Below are 21,278 nucleotides of genomic sequence, written 5' to 3'. Positions count from 1 at the left end.
AGAGGAGAGGTGGCGCAGCAGCGAGGTGGGTGGAGGAGGGGAGGGACTAGTTTTCCTCCGCCTACCTGTAATCGACTCGATAAATCCTGTTTTGTTCTCATTGGCACATGGCTTGTCCAACACCACCTGTCCATCTAATGCTGCTGATAGCGTGAACAACTATTGTTTTCATTTATGATTGATCGGCTAATTATTTTCTGGATTAATAGTTTGTAAATCACTCTCTGCACATTTAGATAATCAAGTGATAGTTTGGCATTTTTTGAAGGTAGATTCATTCAGACTAATCAATTTACTCAAGAATATAATTGGCAATTTAACTGATAATGGAAATAATTTTTAGTTGCAGGCATATTCATGTTTACTATCACATTGGACAAAGGAAAGCAACATATTCCCACAACTGAGAAACGAGCCGAGGGAATATTGGAAAATGACAGAAGAGACTGATTGGTTTTAAACATAGCTGCTGATTATTTCGCTGATGAACAACTGATTGATTAATCCACTTATTCTCTCAATATAAGACAGACCTTTGCCTCTCAGGGTTTGTCAAAACAGTCTCTTTTCTTGGGGGCGTTTGGAGAGTTTTATAAAAACTGAACCGTCTCAGCAAGTCAAAGCCTGCCCCTGTCCCTCACCTCATCGGGGAAATCTGGGCCTCTGGGGTGGTCTCTGAAGAGGAGCGCCCTCAGACCCCTGCAAACAGAGCACTTTAGTAAACAGGTGAAGTGCTGCGAGCATTTCATAAGCATTTCATCATGTTACATATTGGTGCTACTCACGATTTTCTGAGGTCATCATCTCCAAATGTCCTGTTCTGGGTGTTTTTTTCTTTATTTTCTAATGAAAAATAAGCTGTGGTTCACCGAGAGAGAGCGAGAGAGAGAGACAGAGGAAACGAAAATAAAGGTGTTTGCTGAAGGGCCTGTGCTGAGTGTTGCAGCCTGAGAGAGAAGCACAAGCTTTTGTCTATGTGCAGCAGACGGCTCCCCGCTCCCAGCCCCAGTGTTTAATCAGAAGCTGCTTATGAGCAATGCTCACCTTTTAATGGGAACTTAAAGGTGCCATCCATCAGAGGCTGTTACCTTATAGCTCACTGCCAGGCCATGCTTAATGAAGACTGATGGTCCTCTGCTCGCTCCTCCTCAGACAGCAGAAACACATACATCATTGCAGTTAAAGAAATGCACTGTATTTGGTGAACCGTCTTGAGCTGCTTACAGCTAACAACCAGCATGTTGACTTGTGTCAACCCTTGTAGCGCAAATGTCAGTCAACCGTCCCACAGAGGCCTTAAGCGCAGAGCATTCAACTTGGGCTTGAGATACTGTAGGTTTCCCTCCTGCATGTGAACCTGCTCTGGAAGATCCAGTATCTGTATGTCTGGTCTTTTTCAGCACAGGAAGCAAAATGATGATAAATGCTCATTCATTTGATTTGATTTGATTCAGTCATTTATTCACCACATAATCCTTCTTGCTACTGCTAATTCCAAATGCCTTTCCCTAGAGGCGCCTTTACAACAAGTCAAAGAACATATTTACAGACGGAGTTGAACTGTTTCTTAGTTAGCTTAGCCAAATTCACAAACAGATCCATTGACTGTGAACACATTTAGATTTCCTCATCAGCGTTGTCACAGGACATGTAACCATTAACTTCATTCAGCTCTTTACTCAGGGTTCTCCTCTCTGGTTCGGGTTTATTATTTTCCACATGCTTCACCTTCTGCACTGGTATCTGTATCTGTATCTGTATCTGCATCAGCAAGCACAGAATCTTGCTCTCCTGGTCCAGCTGTAGCTGCAGGCCTTTCCCCAACCTCCAGCAGAGCTCCCTGACTCACATGATATGTTGCTGCTTTTGGGAGAGTGCCTTGAAGTTTCAACGGGCACAGCATGTTAAAGTTTAGACAAGTAAAACCAGGTTTCGAGACGCGTCCTGAAACTGTTTGATCATGGATCCATTTTCTAAACACTTCCAGGCAAACTGTTGCACAACTCTGTCGCCACATTCAAATTCCTTCATTTCCTCACGACTTCATGGTCTCATTGGCGATTGTTGATAGAGCTGTACTAATAAGTGCTTGGTTTTATAAGCCACCTAACCATTTATGTTACTTCAAAAGAAAAAATGACAAACATCACGAGTTTCTAGCTTCTCTATGAGTTAATTCTCCTCTTTATGTTCTGTGACGGCAAACTTAACCTTGGCTTTTGTACATTGTGATGGAGTTTATCGTGTTATTTTAGACTTCCATCATAAAGACGGGGGACTTGCAATAGAAAAATAAAAAACATTGTTAGAATCTAAGCAGCAGAGGCAGAGATAGCCTGACCTTTAGTACAAGTCAAAGCTGAAACATGCTAAGTCCTACATATCCCATAATGATGCAACACCACAACATCTTTCATGTAGATGAGAAGAAGGAAGAGCAGAGATTACGACTAAAATTAACCATAATTGTCATCATGGATTAATCTTCAGATTATTACCTTCTGTGTAAAACATAAGAAAAGAATCAATGTTGCGATCACAATTTTACAAAGCCCACATTGATGTCATCTAATTTCAAGTTAAGCCCAATTAACAGTCCAAAATAAAAATATATTTAAATGTCTATGATGCTAATAAGAGCAAAAAACTAAAATTCTATCATTTAGGAGCGGAAATAAAATGTAATGTTTGGCATGTTTACTACTAACGATTAATCAATTTTCAAAATAGTTGCAGATGAATTTTAAGCCAGTCCGTAAATGCTTTGTCTCTGCAGTTGTGATTAGTATTCATCTGAGACTGATCCAAAATCCCGGTGAATTCATTTAAGCTTTCATTTTTTAAATCAGTTTTCTCCACACTGTTTCTTGATAAATGCACGTTGGGAGTGGTAGTTTATATCTGGCCTTATGTAAACAGACTCTGACCTTTATCATCTTTATCAGAAAACCAGATATTTTCTTTTCTACTGTGTAACACTAGAGTGATCTAACATTGTCCATGTGAGACTTAAATAAAAATGATCTTTCAGGTTCTCCTCCCTCCAGAGCCAGCCACTACTTTACATGTGTAGTCAAACTTTCCATGACGAGTAAAGTGACATTTTCTTTATGAGTAATATTGGCGGTGTCTCTGTTCAATAAAGAAAATAATCAGGAGATGATTTGATGATGAAGATAATAACAACCCTGTATTATTCTGCTCAACTATGAGTTTTTTCAAAGAACCAGTTGCTCTACAAAGCACACACACACACACACACGCACACCTCAGATTTGACACAAGCTCTCACAAGCCCGGCAAACTCATCCGGGATGTTTCAGCACATGCCTGGCATGCGCCTGCATGTTGAGTCATTGTTTTCATCTGTTGAACAGTATCGGTACGGGATGTAACTGAGAACTGTAAAGACTTGGCTTTAATGCATTTTAAAGCAGGGAGGGGAGGCGAGTGCATTGAGGATGATCAGATGTGTGCATGTTGGTGAATTTTAAAAAGGAGGGGAGTAGAAAACGCTGAGAACAGAGGAGATTTTAAGGCCTGCTTTCAAAATAAAGGTTTTAGTTCTGCAGAATATATTATTATATTCTAAATACTGATGCATTAGTGTGATAGAGGCAGTTTAGCTGCTCGATGTGGAGCCAGTCTTACCCGAAGTGCTTTGCATACAATTTTGTAGTTGTTTCCAGGGAGTGATGGGCATTGAGAAACATGTAACAGTAATTTGATTACTTTTTTCATTATGGAGTCATGTAAGGGACTACAATTTCTAAAGTATGGGGCTCTTGAGCTGCTTTCAGACATGTAATGAATTCCGGATAATCAAATAATTGTTTTCGTCCTGGACTGCTAGTCAGACGAAAATATAAAAAAAATCCTCTTTAGGATTTGGGAAATAACAATCGTCAATGTTTGCTATTTTTCACCAGTCAAGCTGCTCTAGATATGCACAGACCTTCAGGTGATGTGATAGTCAGAGTCAGTTGCTGCGGACATTCTCTGGAGTTTCATCTGCCGGACATTTAGTAAAACCTCCAGATAATGTCAGAGTTAGCCCATGTGAAAAAAAACCCAGGAGATTCTCCGGAGGATTCACCACGAGCTAGTGAGCATGTTTATACCTTTTTTAACACGCGACAGATGTAAAAATACAGATGCAATACATGTGAAAGACACTGATGAAGACGTCAAGAGAGCTTTTGGTGAGACGGGCTGATGCCGGTATTGTTGTGATGTAAACAAAAAACGAATTTATACGTTACGTCCTGCCTCCTTCACCTTCTCTTGTAAATGGCTCTAAGCTGAGAATCTCCTGCTGCGTTGTGCGTGTGCGAAAGGCAACCTCCAAAGAAGGTCCAGGCTCAATTGTGCAAACATCAGCCGGAGTTCATGTCTGAAAAGGCTGTCTGTTACTTTGACAGTTTAATAGTTGGTGTGTTCATTGTCTTACAGTGCATTTCGAGAAGGGCTAATATTAGCTGGGTGTCTTTGTGTAGTGGGCAGTGTGGTGTGGTTCAGGTGCGGGACAGGCCCTATAGGTGTCTCTGTCTACACGTGGGGCTTTGTTGAGAGCTGTGTGCAGTGACTGAGGAGAGGCTAACTGCTGCTGGATTTTCAGTAAGTCCCTCCAAACTGTACAACTGCTATTTGTTAAACTGCAGTGTCTTGTCCTCTGCTTCTACACACGTTAAGTACAAAAGATGCAACGAGTAATTGATTTATAGTTTCCAAGTTACCAGCATTTTTCCCACCCTAAGAGTCGGGGCCCCTCAATAAATCTCACATGATGTGCGATGATTAATGGGGGAGGAAAACTTCAAGGCTTTTCTCTCATCTTTGCTTTATGGTGAAATATTGGATCAATTATTCACCTTGGACTTCAAAATGTTATATAAACCATCTGTGAAGTTTAGAGGGGAAACGTGTCTTAGTGGAAGTGCAAAAAAGCTACAAATGATCTAATTTGAGAAGCTGACTTCATCGAACATTACCTAAATGATCAATTAAGTGGTTGCCAACTAATCAACTGATCTGAGTGGCTCTTGTCATGGCCGCGTTATGATTCCTGTGAATCCGCTGCACATTTGCTCAACTTGCTTCAGCCCCATAACTGAAAAATCTGCGTTCAACAGTCCAATCAATCTGAGTGTGTGTGTGTGTGTGTGTGTGTGTGTGTGGGGGGGGGGGGGGTGTGGGTGTACGTTTTTGTGTGTCTGTGTGTTCAACAAAGAATCTATCAACATACCCAGGGCTTGTCTTTGTCTCGGTGTGACTGAGAGTAGCCGTTTAACTGTCAGCGTTTCATCATAATGCTGTGCCTATGAGAGGAAAGCATATTTTCCTACAGCGTCACCGAGGAGGAGGGGCCCCTCACTGTCCAAACAGGATGCAGGTCGCACCTTATTGTGGCTGTGCATCAAACCAGATCTACACACCCTCCGCCTACTTTCTATTTAGGCTAAACAGACAAAACGGCTTGCTCAACATTTCTGGGCAAGAAATGGCTCTGCCTAGACAGCAGGTCTGACTGGACTGAAAAATAAACAATACTACTCCTTAATCGTTCTGAACTTTCGTTGTCAGGACACAAGGTTACTTTAGTTTCTGTCGCCCCACGTTATCTGTCTGTCGCGGTCCAAACCAACCAGCTCTTTTCCTCTCTGCCCCTCATCGACCAGCTGGAGGTGCCTTCCTGTTCAGCTGTGATGTGGTTCATCACGCCGCCTCGCAGTTTCTGAGCGTCCTAGCCATGACTGAGTGGCTCAAACACACGCGACACGAGTTACAATCATGGTCGGACTCAGATGTACAGATATTAATCCTCCTCCCTCACACAAGTGGTGAATGAAAATGATATTTGTCCGTTCTGGAAAGAAGCTAATTAGCCAGAACGTTTAGGATCTATATCCTCATGAGTCTCTCTTTGTCATCTCTGACGTGACTCTTGTATTTAAGTGTATGCAAATATAATGTGTGAATAATGATATGAAAATACCCTTACTGGCAGAGGCTAACCCACTACGATCTGTTTGGTCTTATATATTGTTACTGCTGGGAAGTCAGTTGCTATTTTTGCTGAAACGTTTGTGTTTTAGACAGGAAAAAAAAACAAGAGATCTGAATTCATCTACTTGGGCTTTAGGAGATTGTGACGGGCAATTTCCTTATTTTAACCAAACTTATAACTGGTTAATCAGGATAGTGCACATGGTGGCACTATCCTGGTTAATCAGGATAGTACACATGGTGGCACTGATAGTGTCATCTGCATATAAATAAAGAATCTTCCATCGGAGCAGCAGATGAAACGGCGTTAACTGTCGCTGTTAATGTGAGTTTAGGACTACATGTATTAAATTGCCGCAGTGAGACTGTGGAAGAGTTCAGGCTGTAATCTCAGGAGAAAGGGGTCCAGTGGAGGGAAATGGCGACATTAAAGGGAAATAAAATGCAGAAAACAGCTGGGGCCGCACCACCATACTCCCACAGGAGATGAAGGAACATTCAGGTTGCTCCCAGTTCCAACTTCATTCACTCACGGACCAGACGCTTCCCAACGCATTTGTTCCCACAGTGAACTTCTCCCATCGGCCTTTTGTTGGCCGGCTTCACCGATGTGCTGCCTGTTCCCACATGCAGTTTTTTTTATCTTTAGCCTTTTCCTTTCTGGTTATTTTGGTCACTATTTCAGCTGATGTGATCAAAGATAGGATGTAAATAATTTAGAGGACTGATCTTAACTTAATCTGTTGCTTTTACACTTTAACCTTTCTATGGATTAAACAAATGAGATGTAATGTGATAACCTTTGATATTTAGGGGTACTAGTCAAGGGATTTAGCTTTATATAGAGATCGACGTCTTTATTCTAAGCTATCTGGCTAAGGGTTGTAGCTTCATAATAATAACTGATTTGCCATATTCCCCTGTAATTCCAAATGTGGATTTACAATTAAACATCAATGTGCTCATCTATCTACAATAAATAATTATTACATTTTGGCTGAAGTATTGATTATAATGAAATAGATATCATATGTTGAATAGTGAGCTTTAAAGGTGCTGATTGGTGGATTGTTTTGTCATCCTCGAATAGCTGTTTTCCTCTGTTTCCAGTCGTTATCGTAAACTAAGCTGACTACCTCTACAGTTTCATATTTAATGTACACCCATGTGAGCGGTGTCGTTCCCATCCCTGCTCTGTGGGAAAACCTCAAACTATTCCTTTTAATGAAGATGCTGAATATTCACCAACACAGCTCGCATCTTGAAAAAGGTTTAATAACCTACAGCAGAGCAAATATGTAAGCAAACACTTAAAAGCTTTTATTTGATTTTTATTTGTCTTTATGGGATCCTGGGCTCATTAGCTGCAGCGGTGGAGCTCAGTCAGGATGTCTGTGGAGACTCTCTGTGGTGTATCTCAGGAGTGGGAATAAATGCATTTGGAGAGGAGAGGCACTGGCTGGCCTGCTGATGGTCCTCAGAGGCTAAACAAATGACTTTCACTGAGCACGTCGGCAACAGACAGCACTCAAACAAATGCTCTTAAATGGGAGGGAAGATGAGGAGGGGAAGATCCTCCTCGGTCCCTTTAGAAGCTTGTTGGCAAACCTCCGTTGGCCGTTATTAGTCTCAGCAAAGGCACAATGACGTAAAAACTTTGCGAGATTGCACGTGTTCCTCTGTCTATGTTCCTCCACGGCCGAGGCGGTTTGATCAGGGAGCCGCGTGTAAAGTCTTGTCGTTAGTTTCCTCATTTATTCTAAACTCTGGAGCTCAATTTGAAATCAAATTTTGTCCTTTATCGACATGCACCGTACGCTGTGCATAGATGATTACCCTGTAATTCTGTGATGGAGGAACAGCTCTGAATCTTTACCTAAGGAAAAGTACAACAATGTAAAATACCTACATTTAAAATTGAAGGATTATCAGCAAAATGGTCTCGGAGCATTACAAGTAAAAATACTTGTTTATGCTGATGCCTCATCGTCATGTCATTTTACAGTTTATTACAGTTAAGTGCGGTCCTAGAGGCTGGGACCCACCTCCACAGGAAACCTGGGGCTACAACCAAAGATGTGTCACACTTATGCAAAGCGAAATAAGCAAGTGCTTCAAACTCTATTCTAAATTATTTTCACAATTTATTAAACTGTTGATTATTGTCTTGATTAATTAATACTTTAATTTGCCTGTAAAATGGCTGGAAAATCCCTGAGCCCAATTTGATATTTTCTACTGGGGTATTTATCAACCTTCTGTCCAAAATGTAAACTTATTGAATTGACAGCACTTCAAAACAGAGACAATTTTTTTAAGTGATGAATCCGCACCCTCTAAAGAAGCGAATTTGCCTTTCAGGACGGAGGAAATACAGAACAGCAACATCAGGTCACTGTGACTTTGTAATAGTTTGGCATCAAATTGACTGTTGCCTTCGTGTTGTGAAAAAACTTTGTTTTATTATGCGTAGGGTGTTAACCACATTGTGTAGCTATGCTGCTGTTTTTTCCCTGCTATTACTTTGGTTGGCAGTAGAAGACATAGTCAGATTCTAGTATTTTTACATTCCTCTGCTGTTTCAGTCTTGTATGCATTCATTAATTCTAATAATTGATACATAAACCCTCATGCTTTTGGGCTTATGTTAACATCTGACCTCACAAATGTCCCATTCTAAAGCTTTTTATAAACATCTTCTCTGGCACTTTGTAGACGCTGTCAGTTTAAAGTGCTTGTCTCTTCATCTCTACCAGCATAAAACAGTCCATATTAAATTAATTAAACGATGATATTGTTGCATATCACATTAACATAGGCATGCAGTAATTATTATATCAATACAAAACTAATTGGCAGTCATTTTGATAATCAAATTGGCACTCAATTTTCCTCGAGGGCAAAAACAAATCCAAAACATTTGCCAGTTCCTTCTTATTTAGTTGGATTGTGTGCTGCTTTTCTCTTTTTCTATTAAATGTCATTTTGGTTTTCAATGTTTGGTTTTGTTCCGTTCAGTTGTAAACAATCTGAATGTGGACTGTCAGCCTCTCAAATTCTCAGACATGACGCTATGATGCTTTTCTTTGTCATACATGGTGATAAACTGAATATCTTTGGGTTTTGGACTGTTGGTCCAACAAAACAAGATGTTTGAAAACTTTCTTTAGAGCATTTCACAGACCAACCAATAAAACAAATAACCAAAACACATTTTTAATCATGGAATTAGAATTTCCTGCTAACACTAACTCAGCAATGTAAAACCTAACTGCCTCATGTGACACCTGCCTTCATAGTGCTCACATTATATAAGTTGCAAGCAGCAGCGAGTGCAGGATCTCTGAGTGCTTTGATAGTTGTTTTTGTAATCGATTCATGTGCTGCTGCCGCTGTCTGCTCTGATACAAACCACTGAGAGGTTTCTACTGGAGTGCTCGCTCTTAAAAGCCCAGTCTTTCTCTCTCTCTATCTCTCTCCCTCCTCTCACTGGCAGATTGAGTCATTCTCATAGAAGTGCAGGGACCTGTTTCGTCCCGGTGCTGACTACAGGCCAGACAGGCCTGCACTGGAGCCTGAATGGCAGCAATTAAAAGACGCTGTAAAACAGCGGCTTCGCCAGTGCTGAAGAAGTTGTTTTCTTGTCTGAGTGACGAGGCCGTTCCCAATTTCTCATGCGTTGTAAAGGCGGCCCCTTGTTTTTCTGACAGAGCTGAGGAATTTCTGTTCCCTTGGTCAGAGAGGACTCCTTCCTCCTTGTAGTATTTCAGTGCAGTTTGTTATTTCTAGAGTTTGGTTTCAAAAGCAGGACAGTGGGTTGGAAGAAGAAGCAGTGAAATGTCTGTAAAATGAAAGAAGCTGCAGTTCTGAAGTGAATTGAAATCTGCATTTTAAAATTTTAAAATAAAACCAGTTGCAAGACATTAAAAAAGAAATGGGCAAGAGGGAACACCCTGAAAGATAAAAACACAATAAGTATTCTTCTTTGATAAAAAGTTTGCAGAATAAATAGAGTTCCTCGATTAGCATGGTCATACTGTAAGGAGCTTAAGGGACACAGATTGACCCAGTTAACTCAAATCCTCATTGACCTCATTCTGTGCATGCATGGAGGTGCATCCTCCAGCTCACAGGACATCCCCCCCCTCCCCCTTGACACATTACCACATGAGCGCTGCCTCTCAAACCCATCTGACCCGTCGCTAAGCCCTGTAGCCCCCTTTAGTTTGTACAGTGATAACAGTGGTAGGTTTACCACGCAGGATCTGCCGCCATGTTTGAACATGATTCAGACAGATTGGCGAACACCACAGAAACCCTGTTTTACATAATGGGTATCAGTTCAAATAGTGATAGACGATTCAATCAATGGCCAGAAATATGTTTCGGTCAAGTCCGTTTTGTCTCTTTTGATGCCAGAATCACATGAATGAGTAGCACTAAATACTCCATAAAGTTGTATTTAAATGCACTGGGAGGCTCATCTGAAACCAGTCATTAAGGACAGATGGTAATCAGTGCACAGTGACTATTGATTGGTTGTTTACTTCACCTTCCTACAGCCCCAGAGGTGTCCCTGCATCTCCACGGGTGAGAGATTAGGTTCCCCATTGTCATCAAAAGCAAGCACACACACACACACACACACACACACACAGACACACACACACACACACCTTGGTTGAGAGGCTCTCACTTCCGCCTGAGTGGCCTGCTTTGGAGGCCGAGCTGGCTGAATGGCTGACTGGTGTATGCCTGTGTGTAATGTAGAGTGGAGGAGGAGGATGGGGGTCTGTCTGCCTTTTGTGTGTGCTAGTCCTGTTAAAGAAGGCTATGGCCACATAGCTGAGAATGACGCCCTGCAGCCACAGAATTCAGTGAGCAATGTTGCACACAGCCTCTGGCATGAAGGTCTCCTCAGGCTGATCTCTGTAGGGAGCTGAGCCACTGCTCTTTCACAGGCTAACGTCCCGGCTTTGTCTTCAGCCACAAAAAAACCCCCACCCCCTCATCCTCCTCTCTGAATCCTATGGAGCCGGCTTATGTCACCTACCTCGGGCTTAACTTGAGTGAAGTGTTAAACCTTGTTTTCCAGTGTTTCCAGAGTGGTTAATCAGGCCATCTGCACGTCTCGTAAAGTCTGGAAAAGACTTTAATGTACTTTCCTCAACAAAACCAAAAAGGCCAACGTAGGTGTTGAAGGTCTTAAACTCACTTCACAAAGTCCTGAATATTTTCTCTTTCCTGCAGCAGGCAGTCATTTTAGCTATAAAAATGTGTTTGTAACCGATAGCAGGTTGCCAGGACATAATATATACCTATAGACTAATCCTCAGTGGATTTATTGATAATTTGTTCAAAAGGAAAGTACTGAGCAACTAACATCCATAATGAAATCTTCTTAAAGTGAGTATTTCATGCTTTTCTTTGTCACATATGATAATAAACTGACTATCTTTGTGTTCTTGACTGCAGTCAAAACAAGACAGTAATTTTTACCATTTATAAAAAAAAATACTACATTGTGCTGGTAATACTTTTGTTTTCAACCTAACATCCTGTTGAATGCAGTGATTTATTTGTTCCGGAGTGTTTGTGCATTGGTACTTTTATTGAAGTAAATATTTTAAGTACTCTCTCCACCACTTTTATTTTAGATACAATAATAAATAAATAAAATAACAGTTGGACAGCTCAAACTCTAATAACACATCAGAATTAATTTGCTATTTATATTTTCTATAGATTGTCAAAATTTGCAAAGTAAGCAGTTTTTTAAACTTCCAAATAAATGAAAAAAAGATGCAGTATTCTCTCTAAATTGAGTGGAGTAAAGGTAGTTTAACAAAATATCTCACATGAGTAAACTGTTACTTTGCCCTCAGTTACGTCTCCTGCCTGAGATGATGCTGCGTTGGGAGGGAAGGAGTTAAGTTTGGTTGCTATGCGGTGCACAGAGAGCTGTATTATGCAAGCTGTGAAGCGCAGACACACAGAGAGGAAGTGCATTACAGAATGCTGAGCTCAGGGCTTTGGCCCGCCGCCAAGCATACACTCCTGCATGTGCACACGCACTCACACTCAGCTGAGGGCATACCGATTTTTCCAGCCTCCTCCTCCTCCTGGAGTCACCCTCTCTCTTTCTGTTACGTCAGTAGTTCAGCTGTGGGCCAGGCATGACTGGGGCAGGGCTGTGTAACAGAGAGTGCCATGCATTTCTGTGTGTGTGCGTGTGTGTGTGTGTGTGTGTGTGTGTATGTGTGTGTGTTTGTGTATTTAAAAAGACAGGATGTGGACTGGTGGTTGAGTGGAGTGCGTTTCAGTGTGTTACTGTGCCGTGTCTGCTGAACTCACACGTTTTCTCTGTTTGTAACATGTTCCTCTCGCAGATTTGGTGTAGTTGTTGTTCCGTCTCTTTTTGTATTTGCTCAGTTCGGTGGTGTCACTGAGCCCCACCACATTTGCAGAAAATAAAAAAACCCTACTCTGTTTACAACCTTCTTCCACCCACCAAGGGTGATATGCATCAGCTCTGTGGTGTGTGTCACATTTGTGAGAACATCCGAGCAATGTGGAAATCAAATCTCCCAGATAATGTTCCGCGATGAGTGCTTCTGCTTGTGTTTTGTGCACATGTTTTTGTTTTTCTACATCGTCAGACTTTCCTCACACGATAAACTGTTCAGTCAGTGGTCAGTTTATTAGGAACACCGAGCTAAAACTGACTAACTCAACGGTCCTGCAGTAAATCTCCTTCATGGTTTATAATAATTAGTTTGTGTTCAAGAGAAGCTGAGTTTGAGGCTACAGGTCCGGTTACTGTTCACTTGCAATATACTGACAGGCGTTTCTCTTATTTGGTTCAATGAGGACAGATGGAACAGATCGGCCCCTCTGTATAACGCATCAGCAACATAATCAACATCCTGCCGAAATCAGAAAAACATGAGGCAAATCAACACTGTACATCCTGCTCCTGGGATTCAAAACTAAAAGGACAAACTGTGTGTTGACTTGTGAGACAAACAGTGAGTTGTGGACTCTATGTCAACCTGCTTTTGTTAAACCTTTGGAGTTCTGTGAGGTGATTACTGATGGAGTGATTCTCTTTGAATCAGTAACTTGGATTTGTTGGAACTATGGGCTTGAAACTGAAACGGCACAGACACTTGCCCTGTTAGATGTACGTAAACAGATGATAAACTATGACTGATTTTACTTTAACAGCATATTCACTCAAGTACTACACTAAATACCAATCTGATGTACTTATACATTCGTAGTATTTCTACTTCCTTCTACTGTATACATATGTTCCACTACATCTCTTTCAGCTGCTGATACTTAACAGATTCATGTTTTATAGTAGAATATATAGTGGTATTGAATAGTTTTTAATACTTTCAGTACATTTTTCTCATCAGAGTCCCTCTTCCACCACTGTTTTCAATTCCATTTATTTGTGATGGGTTATTAGTTAAAACAGAAAATGAGGGTACACTTGCCCGTGGGTTTATTTTCATGTCAGAAACCCCAAACACAGACGCTTCGAGAAACACAAGTTCAAGACACACCCACATTCAAATCTGTTTCTCCGACACACACACACACACACACACACACACACACACACAGACACAGACCTACAGGTTTTTAACTTGTGAGAGGGCAGTATGTTCTCTGTATAATGCGGTGAAATGATCCCGTCAGTCCTGGGAGCGGGAGGAGGTGTTCAGGGGAAGGTAAGCACCGGAGGTGTTGTGGAAGGGAAATGAACAGGAAATGAGAATATTTGGGTCCCTGCCCTCTCCTGGCTTCTGTCTCGCTTTTACAGTTTTCTCCCTGCCAGCTCTCTCCTGACTGGATGAATGTCAGGTTGAACCACACTGGTACTGATCATCTGGGTTCATATCTCTTGAAGAGTAGAAATTTGCACAAAATCAGCCGAATCAGATGCAAAGACGACGGTTGCTTTTGTCAGAGTGACCAATGTAGATTTCATTATGTGTAACTTTTTAATTTGAATACTGCAACAGCATGTAGGTAGTCACTGACTGAAGAGAAATAACCAGTTTCTCGACACCTTCAATAGAAAGTTAACCGTTCTTCAACCCTTTTGATTACAGTCATTACCCTGGTCTGTATTGAAAGGCAATTCTTTGAATTTTTCAAGCACAGAGTCAGAGTGAATGTAAGAGATACTGCACCCAAGTTCTAGAGGCACAAACATGGTAGAAATGTTAGGATTCTTTTTTGTGTTTTTTTGTGTTTATTATTTTGGCATAAACAAGGGAACATAAGGCCACAAGTCTGAACCAAGTCTGTGTTGACAGCTGTTGCTGTGATACATGGAAATCCTAAAATACTTTGCACAGAAAGAAACTGAAGAGTTGGAGTTTTCAAAACTTGTCCAATTTCTCAAAGTTCTGAGAAGATTGAATCTGGTGCAGTCCCAAACTAAGTATTGCTTCAAGGCCAAGTTGTACCATGCATTGAACAGTGTATATTAAAAGATTAACACTGATTATTTTCTCTGTTTCTGTGCAGGGTTTCACCTCAGCGGCACAGTAAGGGAACCTGCCACGGCCTCGGAGCCCGAGCTGGTCTGCAACGTGAGCGTCAGCTTCGACCGCTGCAAAATCACAGCAGTAACATGCAGCTGCGGCAACAAGGACATCTTCTACTGCGCCCACGTCGTGGCACTCTCGCTGTATCGAGTACGAAAGCCAGAGCAGGTCAAACTGCGCCTGCCCATCTCAGAGACGCTTTTCCAAATGAACAGAGATCAGCTGCAGAAGTTTGTTCAGTACCTGATCACAGTGCATCACACGGAGGTGCTGCCGACGGCACAGAAGCTGGCAGATGAAATACTGTCGCAGAACTCAGAGATCAACCAGGTTCACGGTGAGTGGAGGGTCTGTATTAATGGCTGTTTTTGTTTTGTGATTTCAATGAAATAACAGGCTGTGCTAGCGCTTTAATGTGCAAGAGCACCACAGGCACAAAAACTCTCAGCAGCAAATGCAGGTACCTGTGTTAGATTTCCTCCGACCACACACTCACTCACTCACTCACTCACTCACTCACTCAAATTAAGTCAAGTTTGACTTGAATGCATTACACACACTTGTTGTTACGTCTTTGAACTGCTGCCTTTTTAAGGTTTACAGGAATAGCACCACTGTACTGCAAAAGTATGCACATACTCAATATCATTATACTCAATATGTTGATGAATCATTTGGTTTCTTTGTAGAATTGCACATTGTAATTTTCCATACCCATGCGGTACAAAATTAAACTTAACATTCTATGGTAACTTTTAGGGAGAAATATTTGAGATCCTGGGACAAGGGATTGTTTATTTTTGCTTAAAATACAACATGACACATATGAAAGAATCAACTGATAATCAAAGTATTTGCTGAGTCATCATGTTGGGCTAGTTTGAGCTTTACAGAACATGGTGGGTATTTTTTGTGGTAGTTTTAATATAGCCAAGGATACTTGTAGTTCCAGTCTGTGGTTATGTAGGTACATGTTATAGTACACTTTGCTGTGTGTTCGTGTACTGTGGTATCATCTGTTGTGTCATATGGGGCCATTAATTACTTTTGGCTACTTCATAGATGCTCAGTATCATGTATGTAGTAAAAAGTATTATTTTTGGGAAATCTTTCAGCAGAATATTTGCGGCTTAGCTGGATTTTCCTTTTATTTTTAGGATGAAGTAGCACCTCATGTTTTTTATGAAGCACTTTGTTTTTCAGTCCCTGTAATATTCCTCTTTCATGTTTATTTACATGTGCACATGTTTCTGTCGGTGACGTAAATGATTTAATCTGATAATATGCAGTTGCTTAATTACATAGATGCAACTGTAAAGTCTGTCTGAAGATGTTTAGCTTTGCAGCCTCCTGGTTTCTGTGTATCCTGCCTTAGGTTGCAGTTTGGTGGTTTTATCTCCATTGCTTTCATGTTGACTGTGGAAAATACCAGAAGCTGTTTTGTCTCATGGATTTAATCCTCCACAGTGACACATATTAGATTCATGAAATGCACAGGATGTATTCTTCACTAATGGTGGCCAGTCATTGTTGTCAGAGTTTATGGTGTTGAGTGTTTGGCTTAACCAGCACTGCATCAAAGCATTAGTGCAAACAGTGAACTACATCATATACTGATGCAGACATAGTCATGTCCACACTTCCCCAACAAGACACTTTTTTACTGTTACTTGTACTTGAGTATTTCATCTGCTACTTTATATTTCCCCTCCACTGCATTTATTACATAAGTTTAGTAAATTTGGAGACTATTAATAACACAGAATATATATATTTATGATGTGTTTATGTTGAATGAATGATAATTATTGGTTAAACGTGTTGATCGCCACAGAGACATTGACATGGGGGGGATTTCTGCACGAGTACTTCTGGTCAATAAAGTAAAACTGTAAATATGGGACTTTTACTTTATAATTGATTAAATATGAATTTGTATTAACACATAAGAAATTTTACATAAACATTTTTATGTGAATGACATATTCATAATTGGGTGTAAATCATCAGACTAAAAGCAAACATGCTCACTTTATACTAAAGAAGTAAGCTGTATAATAATTATCAATCTTATTCTTAACTCTGTGGTTTTGATGATAATCAACAACTCTGCCTCCTCGTCTGAGCCCTTCTCCCGTCACTGACTGTAGGAAACTAATCGATGAAAATCAGGGTCATTTGATTGTGATGTTGTTTTGCTTCCGCAATAATTTGCTGACTGATTTCTTGGTGCAGGAGCTCCAGATCCGACGGCAGGGGCCAGTGTGGACGATGAGAACTGCTGGCATCTGGACGAGGAGCAGGTTCAGGAGCAGGTGAAGCTCTTTCTCTCCCAGGGCGGGTACCATGGCTCGGGAAAGCAGCTCAACTTACTGTTCAGCAAGGTAACGATCCCCAGAGCGGATAACTGGGCTCAGTCCTCAGCCCAGCAAGCATCGCATACACCTCTGTGGCAGGCGACCTTTACCCACAATGTCTCCCCCCCCTTCTGTGTAGGTGAGAGAGATGCTGAAGATGAGGGACTCCAATGGCGCCCGCATGTTAACGCTGATCACAGAGCAGTTCATGGGCGACCCCAGACTGGTGCTGTGGAGGCAACAGGGGACCACCATGACTGACAAGTACAGGCAGCTGTGGGATGAACTAGGTATGGTGTGAAAACACACACACACACACACACACACACACACACACACACACACACACACACACACACACACACACACACACACACACACACACACACACACACACACACACAATAGAAATACAACATAGTTTGCTGTAGCTTTAGAGAGAGTGATAGTATAGAAAGTATATACTGATATTTTCCCTTTTTTTTAAAACCGGGAATATTCAAATTTCCCCTGAAATATGATTTTAAATTGCAGAACAATCAATATTTCTTCAAACAACTGCAATGTAGGATGACGAGATGTAGAAATATCTTTGCACTTGGCAAAAATGGATCACAAATATAATCCGGGTGAGGTTCAAGATCAAGGTTGTTTTCTGTAGAAAATGCTGTTTGACAAACTATTAACATTCTGTGCATGTCTGCTTTGTACTTAAATCAGGTATCAGCCATATCACGTGTAGAAAAGGAAAGATTCAATCTCCGGCTGCTAAAAACTGCCACAACTAAAAATTCCAAACATTTTCCCAAACATTTCAAGCCAAAAACCCACAGTATAAATCTTTATTAGTGTATTGTAAATGTAAATGATTTTAATATAAAAATGTACTAGTAACCAGGTTGTACGCTCGTCTGCAGGCTGCCAATATATTCAGAATATAACGATGCTCGATAAATCTTCCACTTCATAAATTAGGCTGGAGATTGAAATTCCGTCCTCCCCTTTCCCCTCTCTGTGTTTTTTATTTTTATTTTCCCAGTAAACCCCCCCCCCCCCCCCCAGATAGTTGCTTTGCATTTCGTCACTCTCGTGTCTCTTCTGTTATTCCCTCCTCGTCGTTGTCCTTGGTGCAGCCTTAACAAAGAGACGGAGGATATAGCCTCTCTTCTCCTGTCCCCTCCCCCCGTTTCTCATTCTCCTTCCCCCATTCGCTTCCTCCCCACCTCTCCTCCGTGTTTCTCCTTTTCCCCCCCTCATTCACTTCACCTCCTTTTTTCTTTTCTTCTCCCGTTTCATTTTGTCATCTGTCATCCTTTATTTGTCCCGCAACATTGTGCCTTTTATCCTCCCGTCTGTACCCAGTGTCCTCGTGTGCTCCGCCGGCAGTGCAGGTAGTCGCAGCAACAATTAGATCGACTAATGGAGAAAATACCAGCAAATTAATCAATATTTTAAAAACAATCATTAGTTGTAGATTAGCGCTGCGTTGTCCAACTCTACATCTGGTGAACAGAAAGTTGAGTTGAGATTTAGTGAAAATACAGATGTTTGTGAAAAGTTTTCAGCAGCATCTGTTCAGTCGATGTAATCTCAACTGCTCTGGAGCAGTTTCGAGAATAATGACAAATGGTTGATTTCTGTTTCTATCAAATGTATTTGCTCCTTTTTTTAGTTATTTGCTTGTTTAACACGTAATAAATGCTGAACCAAAAGTTCCAGACATGGCACAAGTGCAAATGTTGGGAGGAATGTCCTGTAAATTGTACAAACAAAGAAATTGTGGGGTGATATGAAGATGGTATAATGGGTTGCACAGAACAAATAAGGCCAAAGAGTCTCACATATGGAACCGTGTTCTGCAGCAGGATAACAGCAGTGTGTGTGTGTGTGTGTGTGTGTGTTTCTGTGCAGGGGCTCTGTGGATGTGCATTGTGTTGAACCCCCACTGTAAACCCGAGCAGAAGGGATTCTGGCTTCGACAGCTTCGCAGGTGGAACAGTGTGGACGTCTGTCCCTTGGAGGATGGTAACCATGGCAGCGAGCTGACCAATCTGACCAACGCTCTGCCCCAGGGCCTTCTCGGCAACCCAGGTGAGATGGCACCTGGCTGAGGCCGAGATTTTTTCCTTTCTTTTATTTATTGTTTTCCCCCAAATCCTCTCCCACATCTCATCTTTTCTCATCTGTACATTTCAGTCTGTGCCTCCTCTTCTGTTCAGCTGTTGTATTAACACTGTTGAGTCTTCTCTCTTCCACCCTCCCCCCTCTCTTTTAATCAAGTCTCGTTCTATCAATCTTGTGCCTAGGAGTTGTATTACCTTTGTACCGAGCTAATAGAATGACCCTAATAATACAGTTTTTCTGGCCTGTATTCCTGCGTGTGGTTGCACTGAAAAAAATCCAGACACACGTTTTTTATTAGTTAATCATAAAGATGTTCTGAATGAGAGGGCAGATGGTGTTACTACTGCTGCCCTTCTGTCTGTAACCGCCCTGCTTTTGTGATGTTATTAACATTTCCAATTCTGCTACTATAGCAGTTTTCAAGTCAGTATCATGCTGAGCCTTACCCGTGTCAAAATGTTTGCCTTGTATTTTGTGCATTATCACCTTCTTATTTGTTAAAGCTTAAGTTTTCATATAGATAATGATAAATATGGGAGTTATTTGTTTGCATTTTGATCAAATTGGCAGCATTTATTTTGCCCAATGATGTATTACTAGAACCTATTTGCAGTGTAGGAGTGGATATACACACAACCATCACTGGATGACTGTGGTACTAAAGAAAACTTCTCAGAGAAGGTCTATGAGTACTAACGTTGGTTATTGGATGTTAATACACGACTGATACGGAGGATAATGATGTCATCAGAAAGTGTGAGTTACACCGAATCTAAAAATATGTGAAACATGTCCGATTCGACCGAGTTATGACTCAGAGGAGGAGCATGGTTATAGATACTAATTGCAGGAAAGGGACGTAAATGGTTTTTCAAGTACCCTAATTGCCTCTATGAGCTGTTTGTCATAGACACTGCAGCCTGATGGTGTTGATACTCCAGGACAATCAGCAGCTAAACTGCCTTTGTACTGTGTGCCACCCACCTACCACCCCCCCCCCACAGCCTGAACACCTCAGTGCCACCTCATGGGATTTAAAAACTGACCTTGTTGCTTGACTAACCCTCAGACTCACTGACTCGGCCTCACCGGACCGTGTTCACGCGGGCGATTGAGGCCTGCGACCTGCACTGGCAGGACCCCCACCTGCAGCACATCATCACGGAGGACCACTACACCAACTACTGTTACCATGACAACATTGACAGCTCCCTCTTCGATGCCCGAGGGTGGCCCCTGTGGCACGGTGAGAGAGCGGGGTTCGAGGTCAGACAAGTTGAATCAATAAAACAGAAAAATGCCTTGAAACATCTTTTCTTCTCCTTCCATCCCCGCAGAGCATGTACCCACCGCCTGCGCCCGAGTCGACGCCCTGAGATCACATGGTTACCCCAAGGAAGCACTCAGACTGGCCATCGCCATAGTCAACACACTGAGGAGGCAACAGCAGAAACAGCTGGAGTTCTTCCGCACTCATAAAAAAGGTCCGTTTATTCACCATCAAGCTTTGTTTAACCTTGAAGCAACAGAAAGAGGAATCCATCCTTTGTTTCCTTCCTTCTATTTTCCCCATTCAAGCTGTTATCGGACTGCATGTTTAATGCTGTCCATATTGTTCAGCTCTAATTGGCTAAAATCGATCAACTCACTTGAGATAAAGCTGGATTTTTGTACTCGTATATTTCCATGTCCCACTTTGTTAAAAAATACATAGAACTAACTGCAGAACTCATCAGTGACTCTGATACCAGCAACCACATTTTACACAGAAACACTTATTATTACGCCATTAACTTACACATATTCATGATTTCATATTTAATATGTGCTTTTGGAGGTGTGAGAAAGCTTCTGTCAATCATAATACAATCAAACTATCAGAGACACTTTTGCCTGCAATAAAAAGTAAAGTTAGAATTGACAGTTTTAGCTTGAAATGGCTGTATTTTAATATGCTAAAAGCTACAGGACCATTAACAGTAATAAAATACATTAAGAGAATGCATCAACTGGTGAAAACAATTCCCCACGGTTACTTTAAAAGACACAAATGTTTTCTGATTCATAAAACTGTCATTGATCGTTTGTGTATTATTTCCTGTATCTTTAGCTTTAAAAATTCCCCAGACACATTTGAAGACACATAAAAATATATGTGTGAAAAAGATCAGGTACCTCATTACAAATTCTTAAAATCAAATCTATTCCTTCTCCAGAATCTATG

At 41.3% G+C, this 21,278-nt stretch overlaps 2 protein-coding genes across 2 annotated transcripts in view; both read left to right on the top strand.

Moving 5' to 3' along the window:
- Positions 1-14,683, top strand: part of LOC117771842 (zinc finger SWIM domain-containing protein 6-like) — a 23,992-nt gene extending 9,309 nt beyond the window's left edge. The window contains exon 2 of the mRNA XM_034602646.1: positions 14,554-14,683. Coding sequence (XP_034458537.1) covers positions 14,554-14,577 — 24 coding nt within the window. The 3' untranslated portion in view covers positions 14,578-14,683. The remainder of the gene's footprint in view (positions 1-14,553) is intronic.
- The window catches only part of LOC117771841 (zinc finger SWIM domain-containing protein 6), a 20,619-nt gene continuing 13,899 nt past the window's right edge, over positions 14,559-21,278 (top strand). The window contains exons 1-6 of the mRNA XM_034602645.1: positions 14,559-14,910; positions 16,809-16,957; positions 17,070-17,220; positions 18,842-19,021; positions 20,124-20,300; positions 20,392-20,538. Coding sequence (XP_034458536.1) covers positions 14,781-14,910; positions 16,809-16,957; positions 17,070-17,220; positions 18,842-19,021; positions 20,124-20,300; positions 20,392-20,538 — 934 coding nt within the window. The 5' untranslated portion in view covers positions 14,559-14,780. The remainder of the gene's footprint in view (positions 14,911-16,808; positions 16,958-17,069; positions 17,221-18,841; positions 19,022-20,123; positions 20,301-20,391; positions 20,539-21,278) is intronic.

This window comes from Hippoglossus hippoglossus, chromosome 12 (genome assembly GCF_009819705.1).
Source record: "Hippoglossus hippoglossus isolate fHipHip1 chromosome 12, fHipHip1.pri, whole genome shotgun sequence".
Taxonomy (NCBI): domain Eukaryota; kingdom Metazoa; phylum Chordata; class Actinopteri; order Pleuronectiformes; family Pleuronectidae; genus Hippoglossus; species Hippoglossus hippoglossus.
This window is presented reverse-complemented; position numbering and strand designations above follow the sequence as displayed.